Source organism: Chaetura pelagica, unplaced genomic scaffold (genome assembly GCF_000747805.2).
Source record: "Chaetura pelagica isolate M959 unplaced genomic scaffold, ChaPel_1.0 scaffold37, whole genome shotgun sequence".
NCBI classification, from domain to species: Eukaryota; Metazoa; Chordata; class Aves; order Apodiformes; family Apodidae; genus Chaetura; species Chaetura pelagica.
In genome coordinates this window covers 6,594,658-6,610,958 of record NW_009954567.1, presented here as the reverse complement: position 1 = coordinate 6,610,958, position 16,301 = coordinate 6,594,658, and the positions used below count along the sequence as shown (strand labels likewise).

Below are 16,301 nucleotides of genomic sequence, written 5' to 3'. Positions count from 1 at the left end.
ATAAGTCCTCCATGTAAGACACTCTTGATGAAAGCATATGGATTAACTTCATAGTTGGTTGGAGTATCAGCTAGTTTCTGTTTTGCAAAGTTTTTAAAACACAGAACAATCTATTACTCCTTAGTGAACATGAAAAACATCTACATGTGATCTTTCACTTTTGTTGTTGTTGTTAAATATGCAGAAGGTGTCCTTGGGAAGGAATCCAAGGTTTTTCAGGGTAAATATGTTTTTCTTGCACAAAAAACATCCTCAGTATCACTCAGCAAAATCTGAGCCTTTATAACCTTGCCACATGTGTTTAATTCCTAAGATGAATGTAAGCATTTAGTACAATAAAATTCAAGTTAATATCTTTATCCAATGAATTCTATTATTTCCAACATTATAAAAATAAAAAACTGAAACTGGCCCTGAAAAATCATATAAGTAAACTTGAAAGCCTACATGCTAACAAGCTTTGAAGAAATATTATTTTCACTGCATTTCAGCCTGACTCTTTTAGTTCCTATCATAGTGCTTCACAAGCTCGCCATTTGGTTTTCCATTTTACTGTTAATGCAAAATAAAATCCTTTTTCTGAGGACAGACACACTAGATATGTACTGAAAACCAAAATATATCAAAACAATGTATCAACCAGGGCAAATTCCCACATAAGGAAAATTATTTTGCCTAGTGTTTCGATTTCAATAGAGTAGCAAGCATCTGGAGAACAGATTTTTCTTAGAAACAGAAGTGCCTTTTGAGATACTTGCTTGGAAACATGCAGTACATTTTAGATTCCTTGACTAAAAACATTTAAGTATTGTTTCTATTAATTGTTCTTGGTACTCTCAATTACAATTTTGGTTAAACGATTAGTGATATTATAACTGTATTTTCATAAATAATTTCTAATATGTACATGGTTTTAAAGGCTCCACCTATATTGTAGTGTTACCTAAGGCAATCTGAAGTATTAGGAAAGTGTAATCTCCTATGATTTATGTAAAAGGTTTATACATGAGACTGGAATGGTCTGATGGATATCCAAAAATGGGTTGGTACCATAATACTACTCTGAGTTGTTTTTGAAAAGAAGTTAAGAGTCATTAAAGGGAAAAAGTAAATCTAGTTCCAAAGGTACCTGGAGGAAAATATAGTTTAGGAACTACTGGTTTAAAGATATGCTGCAACAGAATTTTACACACAACAGGGCTTTTTGGTGGCCTATTATCTTTCACAATAGAAAACTGTAGCTGGAAGGCCAAGAACAGAGAAAGACTGGGAAGATCTGCATGTTGAGACAACAGCACAAACACACAGCAGGGAAAGGGCTCTCAACAGCCTGCGTTAATGACACCCATATTAGCAGGTCAGCAAGATTCCAGCACATCTAGGCCAGCTTCCCAGGACAGGGACATCTGGAGACAACCCAGCCAAACTGATGGCACCTGGTGACTCACAGAGGTAGGACAGGACACAGAAGCAGGGTACAGAAGGGTACAGAAAGGCATAACAGGGACTCTGCATTGTTACCAACAGAAGGAGAACACAAAAGATATTAGAAGAACTTCGTATCTGGTGGCTCTGGACTTCTGTACCATGGCAACAATTCCTGGGTCTAACATCTGGTCATAAGTGTTGTGGTGCCTGGCTGCCAGATGGACGGCTTGAAAACGCCCGCCCTGGTGCCTGGCTGCTGGTCAGACTTGTTAGACACACACCTTCTGGTGAGTAAGAGCATCAGACTGTGAGAGTGCAAGTAAAACTTGCTGTATTTCAGTTTCTATTCTAAATAAAAACACATTCTTCTTCTATTAGGTCATTCAGTATTGTAACAGCATTTTCTACACTACTAGGTCAGCAGATCAGATTTGGAAGAGCAGACAAGCTTTTCCTGTCCTTCTCTAAGAGTTTTTAAGTAGCATGCAAATACTACACATAAGAAAATAAGTCAAAGCAATGAGAACAAGAAGATTGATTGTATTTCCTTAGTTTCATGCATTTTATGAAAGAAAGTATAGCTAGCTAAAAAGAATGCAGAATAAGGTACTTTTGCCCACAAGAAACATGTTCTCCTGAACTCTGTCTTTTCATGCCATTTGTAACATTCTTGTTCTTCAAGTCAAAATTAAGTAGAGGAGGAATAAAATGAACAGTTGTATAAATGTGTCATTTTCAGCACTTGTATTTACTACAATAACTTAATCAGTATTAAACTGAGCTGAAAAAATACAGATGCAACATGGGGATTGGCTATTAGTTTACTTTTTCAAATGAGATAGAATCTTGGCAAAATGTAATTTCACTCACTATAAGCAACATATTTGAACTTTCCATCAGATGTCACCAAAAGGGCATTGTTTGCTATCCAATATTCAAGTGACCTTTTGAATTATGATCACAAAAATTCTCCTGATTATATAGGAAAATCATGTGAAATTTGACATTTCAGCAGCAAGAACAGGCAAAGAGAAGACTAACAATTCACAAGAACTGCCTTTTTCCCCACTCCACACAGAGGCCCTCTGGTTGGCACTACTGAAAATATTGGAGGACACTTACTCCCTAGTAGTGCCAGTAAAAGTTGCGTTGAGTTTTTCCATGAAGAGACAAGGTTCTGCTGTTGGAATTCTGCTGGTAGCTGGAAGAAAAGTTTATAGTTTAGGAGTTCCCCAGGATCCTCCTGATACTATGTTTTCCCACACTAACATCAGCCCATAAAACTTTTTACTGCCCCTGGCTGGACAGGAGTCTCAGCTCCTTCCCAGTAGTTAATGGTCCCTGGCCTCATTTAGATACATTCTTATCTTCTTCCACTTGGAAGGAGCAACACAGTACAGCTGGGCACAAGGCCATGAGCTCTTCACAAACTCCAGCTAATAGAGAAAACCTTCAAAAGCTTTTTTTGAAGCACATTGCTTTGAACCATTGCTCCTCAGAAGCAGAGGCAGCACTAAGAAAGAAATTGAGTTCAGCAGATTCAAAACAGGTAAACCTACAAAAGGAACAGACAAAACAATACTGAACTCAAGAGATGCAGGAGTTGTTGTTTTGTTTGTTTGTTTTTTTCAAAGTCTAGCCAGGGATGGGTAGATGGATCCAACTCTGCCTGCCTTATTTCCCATCTCAATCCCTGACCCAAACACTCCTGCTCACACTTGATTAGGAACTAACTCCAGTAATTCACAGTCTAGAATGCTAAGACACACAAAAATTGTATTTATAGTAATGCACTACTGCAGAAAATTCAGCAGTTGCTACATAAATATCTACATTTTTTCTGAAAGCAACAGTAGGAGCCCTGAGAAGAGGACAAAAGGTTATAATACACATAATATAATATTGTCTGGCTACTATAAAAACAGGACAAAGACCACCAAAAGAAACAAACCCCTAAATCTCAGTTGAATGGCAGGTAGGAAATAGAATTGCTCGTCCTTTTATTCTGCATTAGCAGCATTAAACTTCAGGTCCTAGATGACTTCTATGCAAAATAAAACCATATTCATAGACCCAGTAAAATAAATAAAACTTCTAAGAACACAGACAGTAGGATTTAGTCCCATCAATGAACACATTACATGAAGCACAGGAGAGGAAGAAAAAAAAGGAAATTAAACCATGTCACCATGCAATTTTTGCCAAACTAAGGGTTGGCCTCAGAAGAAAAAATTCTGCAGAAACTCAGGTTTCAAGGATTTTGCAATCAATTTTAGTAGAATAAAAACCATCAGAATAAAAGAAAAGCTTCAAAAGCTGAAGGACTGACTGAATATAGATCTCAATTTAAGATACCACAGAGGGGCAACACCAACTAAAATTTGTTTTGATGGTTTGTTCCAGTGAAAAAATAACTTTTATCAGTTAATGCCAAATTCTTACATTCTTTCACATTCTAGTTACTTACTCTGCTAAGCCAAGCACACTAGTAATAAGTATATACTCAGATGTGCTCACAGTCCCCAGTATCCAGTATTTGTGATACCATTCTTACTATTCTTTTCCAGAGGAAAAAAGTATGGGATTTAACTCATTTCTTCTTAAATGCACAGAAAACCCTCCATTATCTGAACTAATGGGGTTTGGGATATCCCAGTTAATCCAGAAAGCATGAGAGGTGCACAGAGAAACCCCAGTAAAAGTAATTAGCTTAGAGCAAACCTGCCTCTTTTTCCAGCCATCAAGGAATGTCTGCACTGTCCTTCTGAGCGCTCCAGCTTGCTTAAATGACACACAACATCACGATCTCTCAGCAGTTACGTCAGGCCCAGTTTTGTACTAAACCTCACAGGCTTTTTGAGACAGTGAACAGCATGATGCAGACCTATTCAAACGACTACACTTGGAGCCAGTCTGACACATCCTGTACTGAGCTAACAAACCACTGAAGTGGAATTAATGCTCAGTGAGCTTAATGTCTGCATAGACTTCCCAGACGCCCAATTTCAGATACAGACTGCAGAGACACCCAACTGGGCTCTGCAGAGAGCAGGTCTAGGCCCATAAAAATTTCTAACTTGTACTCCATGCTGTCCATGATTGGTTAACATAGTTCTGAATCTGACAATGCTCTTGAAGAAGTACATAATGTTTTTGTATTCTTGTGTCCACAGTGATAAACTCAATACACAAAGTTAAAGCTGTATGGACGTTTTGCATCTGTGATCAGAATTAATTTCCAACCTGGATAATTTTCTCATAGATAGCAAAGTTAAGTGCGCTTACACCTTCCCTTTATTTAGGGAAAGGAACACACAGTAGTTCCAGCTCAGTTCCTGCAGTTCCCGCTCTGATGAAATTCTTCTCATACCAGAATGTGACTCAGTGATTTGAAATGCAAGTTACCTGATAGTGTTCCAAACATTAAAGCCATCCAAAGGCTTAGTGCCATTGGTATGTCCCCCAGCAAGGTGCACCAGCGTTGGTAGCCAATCAGAGATATGGATGAGGTCGTGACTTTCTACACCCTTTTGTTTCAGTAAAGGACTTGCAACAAAGCCTACTCCTCTCACTCCTCCTTCCCAGAGGGTCCATTTTCTTCCTCTCAGTGGCCAGTTATTCCCACCTGCCAAAGTCTGCCCTCCATTATCTGGAAAACAAATTATTATTGTTAAGAAATTGGTAGGCAATTATTGGTAAGAAAGAAACAGAAAAAGCCTCTCCAAAACATTTATTTACCTGGCTTTAAAAATATCTTCACAATTCAGCTATGTGTCATCCAAGTACTTGCACAGTGCTGTTACGTATTCATAAAAAATATTGCATGTTTAGAGCACATAACAAACATGTTAATTCTTGCTAGAGTCTTAAAAATTATCTTGATGTAAAGTTATTGCTAGGCAGAAATGATACCATACTAGAGACCAACTATTTAGAATGTGTTTGTTAAAAGTAACCTCTCATGTTGATTCTAAATATCATCAGATACACAAAGGTTTCAGAATCAAAGACTTTGAAAACTTAGTTCCATCCACTTTACAGGCCACAAGAAGAGTTGCTATCAATGGCATCAACAGTACTCAGACTATGTTGTTTTCCAGAACAGTGTGGTATCCTTAAAATGGGAAACTGTTATTCCAGTGTTAGGAAGGACAATACCTGTACTCCTAGTTTAGGAGGTTTTTTCCTAGATTTTTAGGCAGCCACATTGATTTCTAATGTTACACAAAATAGACAGTTTCTCAGGCAGAAGGAGTTGAAACTACTTAAATAATTTAAGCAGCTTGGGTAGACACTGACTTTACTGTGTTTGGTGAGAATTACATATAAGATGGTTACAGAAAAAGCTGAACCATGACTACCATAACTCAGAAATATCTACATGAATTAGAAATAGCTCACGTAATTCTTTTTAGCTTTCTCTGACCAAGTCTCTACACTCAGAATAAAATTCAGATTTTTGAATTTAACAGAATTAATTATTCTTCAGAGTTACTTCTGGTACAGCTGTACAGCTCTTCAAACCTATTGTAATGCTTTCAAAAGAGTCATCAATGACAATTCTTTTAAGCATACTTTTTCTTAATTTTAATGAGGTTAAAATTATCTAAAATAGTTATTCAACTGACATTCAGTGTAATTTGACATGTTTATATCATATTTTCTGATCAAAAAATGGGAATGTGAGGGAAGAAATAAGAAATTCACGTCCAACACCCTACAGAAGAACTTTACTGTAACTACAACACAACAAAATTATCTCCCTTTTGTTTCATGAATTAGGGATCAATGTAAACCTCTTCTGTGAACATCTTTCTACTCCACATAGAAGACCCTTTTTTTTCTACTAAGGAATAAAATAGTGCATACCTCTGAAGACTGCAGAAGATGGAAGCCTAAGTTAAATGAAGCTCTTAGGAAAAACAGCATAATTTGAAAAGTGTAAAGTGCCCCATGGTCCAACCAGCTTCTGGCAGGGCTGCTTGTGTTCTTGGGTTAAAAATAAGTATCATCTTCAATATGAAATGCAGATACATCAGATACTCACACAACAATGTTGAGCACTGAGATCTGAGAATTTAAACAGTTCCTGGTTGGAAAAAACAAACAAACAAACGAACAAACCAATTTCAATAACTCTTTCTACTCTTCTTGTAAACAGGAATTCCTATCAGGGATATATTCCTGGGAGAAAGCTTTAGTAGCTTTTAACTTTTGGTGGCCTTAAAATAAAAGGTATCTTACCTACATTATATTTGAGCACAATTTGGACATACAGAGGGATAAAATCTTAAATATGTTAAATATCTTCATATCACAAGCTAGCTGATGTCGCTATGAGTTTAATACTAGCACATTATATCTTTTTTCAGTCCTGAATATAAGCTACAAAGGAGCAAGAAACTAACAGAAGACTGTCTTTCTGAAAAACAGAGAGAGAAAAGTGTGCTTTTCCCAGGGTACAGACAAATCTTTGTTATATTCTCTTTTTCTTTACTTTCTGTATTTGAGTTGAAGAAATTCATATTGTGTCAGTTTCATTATATAAAAAATTCCCCAAGACAAGGATTCTATCTAATTAATATCCTGTAAAAACTCGTGTGGTATCAGCATTCACACAGAGTACACCATAGTTTAAAAAAAAAAAATGGGGAGCAGGAATTCTTGTTTGGTAGCTTATCTGGAATACAAATTTAAAAACTCAACATATGAGACAAGTTTCATCCCGCTCATTTGGACTTCTCCTTTTCACACATTGCTATAATGTATTTCTTTTTCCCTCAGGAACTCCTGTTCAAGAGGCACTTTCTGCTTAATTTCTTGACTGAGTCATCAAGAAAGTGCTGAAGGAGGGAAAAGGATTTTTTTTATTTGATTACTGAAATCTGTTTCCCTTCCAGGTAAGCAGCATCGAGCTGATGCATCACTGAGGTGCTAAGTGGCTTCTTTCTTCAGTCTTCAGTAGTAAGACCAGCTGCTCTCTGGGCACCCAGACCACTCTAAGGTGGAAGACAGATGTAGGGAGCAGTTTGAAGACCCCATAATCCAAGTGGAAATGGTCAGCAACCTGCTACACCACTTAAACACACACAGAAGTCTATGGGGCTGGATGGGATCCACCCATGGGTACTGAGGGAGCTGGCAGAAGTGCTCATCGAAAGACTTTCCATCATTTATCAGCAGTCCTGGCTAACTAGGAAGTCCCACTTGACTGGAGATTGGCAGATGTGACACTCATCTATAAAAAGCACTGGAAGGACAATCCAGGGAACTCCAGGCCTGTCAGTCTGACCTTGGTGCCAGAGAAAGTTATGGAACAGATCATCTTGAGTGTCATTATGCAGCTCATGCAGGACAATCGGGTCCAGTCAGCATGGTCCAAAGTCAGTTTATGAAAGGCCCATCCTGCTTGACTAACCTGATCTCCTTCTATGACAAGGTGACATACTTAGTAGATGAGGGAGAGGCTGTAGGTGTTATTTACTTGAACTTTAGTAAAGCCTTCAGCATCATTTCCCACAGCATTCCCTTGGAGAAACTGGCTGGTCATGGCTTGGACAGGTACCCTCTTCACTGGGTAAAAACCTGGCTGGCTGGCTGGGCCCAAAGAGTTGTGAATGGAGTTAAATCCAGCTGGTGGCCAGTCACCAGTGGTGTTTCTCAGGGGTCAGTACTGGGGCCAGTTTTGCTTCATATCTTTATCTGTGATATGGATGAGGGGATTGAGTGCATCCTCAGTAAACTTGCAGATGATGCTAAGTGGGAGGGGGTGTTGATCTGCTTGAGGGCAGGGAGGCTCTACAGAAGGGCCTGGACAGGCTGGAACAATGGGCTGAGGTTCAACAATGTCAAGTGTCAGGTCCTGCACTTGTGTCACAACAACCAACTAAGCTGTTCCCCATACTCACGCTTTTTGAGCTAAGTGTCTCAAATATGGAACAAACTCCGAAGTCCATATGGAAACTCCCAATAGTCTAAAATACCCACTGAATATCCACTTAGGTAAGAGACAAATAGGATCATTGTTGCTTCATGTTCTACACTGGCTTCATATCAAATTCTAAATCCACTGCAGAACAATATTTCCCGAATGATTTATCATCCATTTTTGCAACTGTTGCTCTTCATGACTCATCCTAATACCTAATCTCAGCAGACAGTTTCCAGAGCAAAGCTTTTGAATAAACCAGAGTATTTGATTTATAACATTTCTTATTATAAAAGCTTCAACCTTGCTACTTGAGCTGAAAACAGAAGCCTCCCCCAAGAATGATACTTCAATTTTCTCTTTCATGGAGACAAATATCAAATAGAATTTTCATTTAAAATAATGGTGAAATAGTCTGGAAAACATGGTAAGCATATTTTTCCTATCTGTAAGAATATTGTTTTGTAATTGCATGTATATAGTTTAGCCATCAGTAGTGCCCTGAACATATTACGTGCATTAGAAAAATCCTCTAATTAACCAACTGTTGTCCTTAAAGAAAGGAAAAGGGTAGAGAAAAAGGCTATACTTAGAAATTATGGTACTTGGCATAAGTGTTTCCTAGCTCATTTATTCAATCCTATTTGCTTTCTCAAATGGAAGAATCATACATTTTTAAAGAGCTTTGTTGTTTGCATGGCCTGGCTTGCTTTGATAGGTCTTTAGCTACCTTTACTATCTCACAGTATTTTCACCATTCACATAGTTCTGTTATTTTAAGGAGGGGGGGACTGAGATGCTTTTTCTTCCTTTCTGATGGAATTTTCTCCTGCAAGCTGAAGCTTGTGACAACAAAAGAGAACTTTGAGGAGAGACAGTCTCGCTGATACAAGAATGGGCTGAAAGAGAGTTTATAGCTGGCATTACCACCAAAAACAAACAAACAAACAAAAAAATGCACAGAAGACATATGTAGGATAAATGGTAAAAATGCCAGAATAAAGCAGAGAAACACGAAGTAGTTTTGATCAAAGTTGTGCAACCACAAATTAAATCAGTCTTGTAGACTACAGAAAAATCTGTATAATGCAGTAATCGTATCATGAACACCAATTATATGCTACACTGATTAGGGAAGAGGTGTCATTCCTACTATGGAAAAGAAAGCAAAAATCCTAAAGAGAAAACTAAGCACATTGAGACTTGTAACATTGGGGAGGGAGTATCCAATAGTTAGGCCTGAAGGAGTCATGTAGTCACAGACAGAACAGTTTCTTATGGGCAATATATATTTTGAAGTGTCAGGAATTTGTCAAGAGTCCCAAGAAATAAAAACCAGGCTCATCCCTATCATCATTTACACTATTCCTGTGCATAGCATAATCCTTTTTAATTTTGTGTTGTCCTTCAGTAGGCAAGGGGTAGGAATCTGATTAGATCTGAATGTATCTTAAAAAAAAATGATTGCTACATGGAATAATTTCTTTGGAGCTGATACTAGCAAAACTATTAGGTCTAACCCCCCCTCCTAAAACCAATGCAGTGCTTCCAAACCCAAAACACCACATTTTGTTAATTTCTCCATATGAGTGTATCTGTGAGACATGTATCCTGATAAAATAAACTGATATAAAGCTCTCACAATAGTCATTCACAATACCTTAACCCCCTGAATATATTTAAAGCAGTGGTAAAGCTGATTCTTACTAAATAACATGCACTGCCATTGCAAAAAGAAAATTTTGTGAGAACTTTTGTTTTCTGTTTTGATTAAAAGACCTGCAAAAAAAAAATTTTAAAAAAAAATTAAAAATCAGGTTTTTTTCTTCTAATCCTAGCAACTACCCAAATATGCCTTCCAGAAAGAGATATTTTCATATAGGACTATTTCTGTATTCTTTCACTCTCATGTATCTGTTTACATCTAATCACTTTCCTACCATACAATGCTGTTCACATTAAGTTACTTTAATGGAGTGAGTTGAAACAACAAAAATCCATAGTAATTCCCTCCCAAAAGACTTTGGATGAAAATAGGAGCCATTTCTCACAAAAGAACAGCAGATAATCTATTTTCAAAGAGAAGGTGACTATCTTTCAAACTACTGTGGTAACTAGGTAATGAAGAGGAATGGCACTTTAAAAAAGTTTATTTAATTTAATAAAAACTTTCAACATAAGGAAAATAAAAGCAAGGTAAAGCTTTCAAAAAGCTAACGCTAATATTTTCTGCTCACAAGCATCTGCTTTTGTAATTATAATTCATTGTCATAGACATGAGAAAGAGTCTAATTTGTTAAATCTGCAATTTGTAAACTGTAAAAGATGTTTCACAGAGGTTCTTAAATAAATCAATAAACAAAACTAAATAGAGAGGCCCTTTTGTTTCTCCCAAACACTTCTCTGAAGAGTTGCCAGCTGCGAAACATTTTGACTAGGGCAGTATATATATACGCACTGATGTGGGATGCATGTAGCTAGGAAACAATTTAATGGCTAAAACTCCTTTGAAGAGCAGCTTCACAATAAAAACCAGCTACAAAACAATTCTGAGAGCAATAACTAATGAAGCATGTATGGATTCAAGTCTTCAGATAGATTCACTTTTTTATTGAATTATCCTGGAACTGAAGCAACAGTCTGCTTCAGACCATGAAGATAGACTGCATCAGCAATAGATACAACTATGGGAAAAGCCTCATTTGGGATTTACATCTCATTAGACAACAGAAAACAAAACAAAACGGCAAAAGTATTTACTTAAGAATGAACCCTGACAAATGTTGCTTCTAAGATCATAAGTTATGTCTCACCCATGCACGTTCCTTGTTAAAACAAGTCCACAATGGTTACTGAACTCAGGCAATATTAATACCCTTTCTAAAAAATTCACATCAGAGATCACTACTCCGGCAAAGTCAGTTTAAATTGATGGGTTTGAAAGTTACTGTTGGGAGAAAAAATTAAATGGAAACAAGTCTTTTAATATTGTATAAGGCCACATTTAGAAGAAAGGAAGCTTCATGTCCCCCAGCTGTACACACAAAATTAGTTATTGCCTATGTAGTGGAATGAAAAACTTATTTTAAAAGCCATAAAGAGACCTTTGTGTTTTATTTTTTTTGGATGGTAGGAACAACACTATAAGAAGAGTTTCCAAAGAACACTTAATATAGTACAACAATCACAGTAACTTTTTTCCCTCCGTGGACAAGCAGCCCAAGCGACTCCCTTGGTGCAATTTCTGCTGCCTGCACACACATCCTAGCAGCTTCTGCTCATGATCCTGCCTCACACTAAATGCTCCAGAATAGAGGTGCTATTTCTCTGCAAATAGACCAGAAACTGATCTTCACTTCAAAGATTTCCCTCACTGCTTTTTCACCAGCCCTCACATAGTACTTAAGTAGGTAAATTAAAATGGTAAGTAATACATACAATTATTTTGCTTTTTTTTTTTCAAAAGCAACAGTGTGCCTTATGCAGAGTGCCTTATTTTCATCTAATACACTAGATCTTGTTTTAATTATACCATAGAACTTTATTTTATTTTATTTTTTAAGACAGAGCATTCTTGTATTTTGTCTCCCTTGTGACCACTCCAAGTTGCTGCATTCTTCTCACGACCACAACTGAACTACACCCCACAGTCCCATTGATGTGCCTGGCAAGTTGTTCTAGACAAGCTCCTTGGAAAGTCCTTCCTGGAATTTCTCCACAGATTAATCCAGGCTGTTATTAGGCAGTGCTGTTATTAGGCAGTTTCTAACTCTGGTATTCCTTTTCAGCCTCTGTATTTTCTTAGTACAAAAAAATAAGTTTTAACAACCATTTTTGGCATTTGTAGAACAAAGAGTGATCTGAGAATATGGAAAATACTTATAAGAATAACTCTGAAAAATACAATAGTAATTAATTACTTCCTATAAGAAAAATAACAATCTTAACAGCACAACAACTCAATGAGCTATTGGATTTACAGGATTGTTTTGCTTTGGATGCCTCACAGCCCAACAAACTCTGTATAAATTTCAGCAGTAACAAAATATTTAAAGCATTTGATATCACTGAAAATATTTAACATGCAAAATATCTAATGATAATGAGGTTAATATGTTTAAATACATAACTTCTTACGAGTACCTGGGTTAATTTTTTTCAACTAGGCATCCAAAATTTTAATAGATCTGCATGTATGTAACTCATATATCCAGAAACGAAGAAATAACCAGCATTTAAAGGAAGTATTCCATTGGGAAGCAGTCAGGGGAAAAAAAAAAGAAAAAAAAAAGAAAAAAAAAAAAAAAAAGATTAAAATTAAGTGCTGTGTTCCAAAATAGTCTTTGTGCAACCACTACTTAGAACACAGCACAGAGAAGTATTTGAAGTAAGGTAATTGCAAGAGCAAAGCAAGAAGAAAGCTTAACTCTAAGCATCTAGAATAATAAAAACACAATTAGATGCCACAATTCACTAATCGTTTTTTATGCATTGGTGTTTAATAACTTCAACCAACTATAAGAGTCTGTAAATATCTAGCCTAACATTTCTGGCTTCTGCCTACAAACACTTATGTCTTCTTTTTTTCCTAAGAACAGTTACAAAATACTTGCCAAATACTGTATCTACAGTACTTTTCAAATCCAACATTGGCACATCCCAGCTTTTTTTCGTGTGTTGTTTTTTTTTTCCCCCCCTGTGCTTAAACTCCTTTTTTTTTTTTTTTTAATTTATGAATTTCTCTGAAGCTGCAAGAGATAACTCCCATACCCTGTAATTTCTCCTCCTGGGCCCCTGAAGTAAGCTGATCTAGCACACATCTGTCTGGTACGTAAACCATGCCAAGCACTGTTTGAAAGACTAGTTTAAAGCCACGTGGTATTTTTAAAGTGAGTACAGACTCGAAAAAAACCCACAACACTGATTTAATTTACAATGCAGATTTGGGCATTTCAATATGTTATCAAATTAAAGCATTTTCAAAATAACAAGAAAAAGGAACGTTTTAAGCTTCTGTTACCCCTGAAACTAAAGGCTGCTGACATACAAAGCCATCAGCTGCACATAATCAAGCATGAAATATGCACAGAAAATGTTTAAAGGGGAGATATTGTCAATAATAATTCCTGGGACTTGTTCCAGTTCCTTGCTTCTGAATAACAGATTAATTGCTTTGTGAAGATGAGAGTGAAAATATGGTGATTTCCCTTTGCTAAAAGGAACAACAGAGTCCTTCTTATATGCTTCCTTCTTCCATTACAAATAAATGGAAGTAACTCAGAAGAATGTTTGGTTTCCAAGTGCATCCCCCCTCTATGCCTACCAAATAGAAGATACATGTCCATATGGTAGACAGACATTCAATAAAAGAAGGACTGGACAGGACTGACAAATGACAGCAAGTTTGCTCGGAAGCTCTGAATTTCAAGCACTAAATGTTCTCAGTGCAGAGGCTGTCCAATAGCTGGCAACATATAGGTGTTTTTATTCAGTAAAAGCATTCGGAAGTTTATTTTTAATACATCTGGGTTTCTTCCTCTGCTTCTGGAAGCAGTGTGATCCTCAGAACAAACCTAGTGCTGTTATCCAAACATTATGGATCTAATTAGGAGGTATATTTATAGCAACTTTTGGAGAAAAAAAAACACACACAAAAAAAAAAAACCAGGAAGCCAGGCCACTGTTTCTGTGCTGATGGACACCCAGCATTAGCTGCCATCAGGCAAAACTAAAGCATCCATACTTCCAGATGTATGAAAAACACCAAACCTCAGGCCTGCCGGTTTTGTACTTCAGGCCGCAGCTGTAAGGTAAGAAAAGTGGATTCAGTTCCAACCATGAGCACAGCAGTCAGAGTAAAACTAGTTTTACTTTTACTGCTGATCAGAGATGAGATGTCCCTGACTTCAGATGCAGCAGAAGCATGAAGGTGTGCATGGCTTGCAAGTAAAGCTGCCAGCCTCAGGAGATAATTTTTTCACTTTTTTCCAGTTTTGCCTTTTGAGAGGAAGGGAGGAAATTACTACTTTGACCTAACACCTACTTTTTTCCTTTAAAAAACCCAACCAAAACCAACAAAACAAAAACAACCAACCAACCAAAAAAACAATCAAAACCAAAAAACACTTCCAGGGACATGAAGCTGCCAAAACTTAAAACTGCATGCAAACAGCCAAGACAAATGATCTAATGCACAGGGAGTAAACTCTCAGGGCTATCCCCAGAACACACATTTTCCACCCTAATATCCTGTATCCCCTCTTCCTTGGTGTTTACTTGAGAGGGGACTACTCCAGTTGCTTTCTGTCACTTCTCTGGCACACAATAAACAGAGAAATCTGGAGCTAATTTAAGTAGTTTAGCACATCAGGATACAGCTGGGAAAGGTTTTGGGAGAAAGGCAGGAGAGGAAGAAGAGAGCTGTGCGAGGTCCAGCTGAGCAGTGGAAGGTGGTGCAGATGGGCACTTTCCAACAACTTGGCTTGTAGCCAGGGAAAACTGCCCTGTGAAGAAACTCTCCAACCAGCCCAGCAACAGCAGAAACCTCAACGCCAGGAGTTAAGAAGTGTGCTCCTGAAAGCATGAGCGGGAGGATCACCACTCAAGGTTGGGAACATTGTAGCCCATCATTACTCATCTAGGAGTAGCCTAATTCCTCCCGTGTATCTATGATTTTGTATTTCACCTGCTGTGTGCCAGATGACTTTTCTTCTTCTTACTTTAAAGTGTAGGCACATGTATTTGCTTTATACAGTGCAAACTATTACTTGATTGGACAGATTTACATCTGTTTTTCACATAATTTTTGTTTTGAGAGGAGTGACTTCAATTTTTAATTACTTAGGGCCCCTATTTATACCCAGAATATATTGGCTCAATTCACCAGCAGAAAGAGACTTATATGCTGGCATAAAGACATGAAAATGAAGCAAAACTCCTTAGTTATTACAACCACACCAGGCATTTGAAAAAAGGACTGCACACACCTTACTGAGAAGTACTTGTCCCTAAGCTGTGACACCAAGCACATAAACCATAAAACTGAGAATTTTCTAAAGCAAATACATCAATAAAAGACTAAAGAAAACAATATTCTTTACAACACTTATTTTATACTTCAGGGGGGACAAAAAAGGTGAATTACTTTGTGATCTGTTGGAACTATTCTGACTCCTGTAGGCAGTTTCACTTTCCTAGAGATGACAATGAAATGAGATAGGCATGTTTATTTGGCATGCATGAAGAAGGTGGAAAATCCATCAGTCTTGTACAGGTATGCTCAGCAATGTGTGTGCCTCTCCCAGCAACTACCTTTTGGTAAATGCATCCAAGCTTACAGAGGAGGAAAGAGATTATTTGCTAAGGTAATCTGGTGACATAGGAACACAGATAACTAAAAGAAATTGAACTTTAAATAAATTATTTTATTTTATTTTATTTTAATCATCTAAGCAGCATTTTTAATCAGTTTTTATAAATCTGTTTTTCAGCAATGGATTATGTTTTCCAGGTGGGGAAATGTCAGAGAACATACTTGCTGATGAGTATTTCAAATTATCACATTATCTCCAAATACACAGAAAAGCCTCTAGTGTTTAAAATCTGCTTAATATTCTCCTTCTTAATTTTTTCATATCAATGCTACATTCAAGTAAGCAATGAGAAGGAGCACTTAAACTAACATTTTTTAGTTTAATAATTATTATTTTATTCCAAATCTATGATTTATTTTTTTTTCCAGCTACATGCCCAAACATGCCCTCTTCTAATTGCTCCTATGTTTGAACCTTTTCAATATGCCTAAAGACATCATGGTAGCTCAGCAAGGTCATCAGCAATTTCCTCTTTGCAAGATCCAACCTTTCTCCAACATCATCATCCTTGAACTTTCTGCCACTTTTGATCATATTTCCTAAACCCTGAAGTTGTGAAATCTCTCTTCTTG

The 16,301-nt window shown here is 37.1% G+C and overlaps 1 protein-coding gene across 1 annotated transcript in view; it reads right to left on the bottom strand.

The window, feature by feature from the left end:
* The window catches only part of ARSB (arylsulfatase B), a 64,443-nt gene that overhangs the window by 27,542 nt on the left and 20,600 nt on the right, over nt 1-16,301 (bottom strand). The window contains exon 5 of the mRNA XM_010005425.1: nt 4,834-5,077. Coding sequence (XP_010003727.1) covers nt 4,834-5,077 — 244 coding nt within the window. The remainder of the gene's footprint in view (nt 1-4,833; nt 5,078-16,301) is intronic.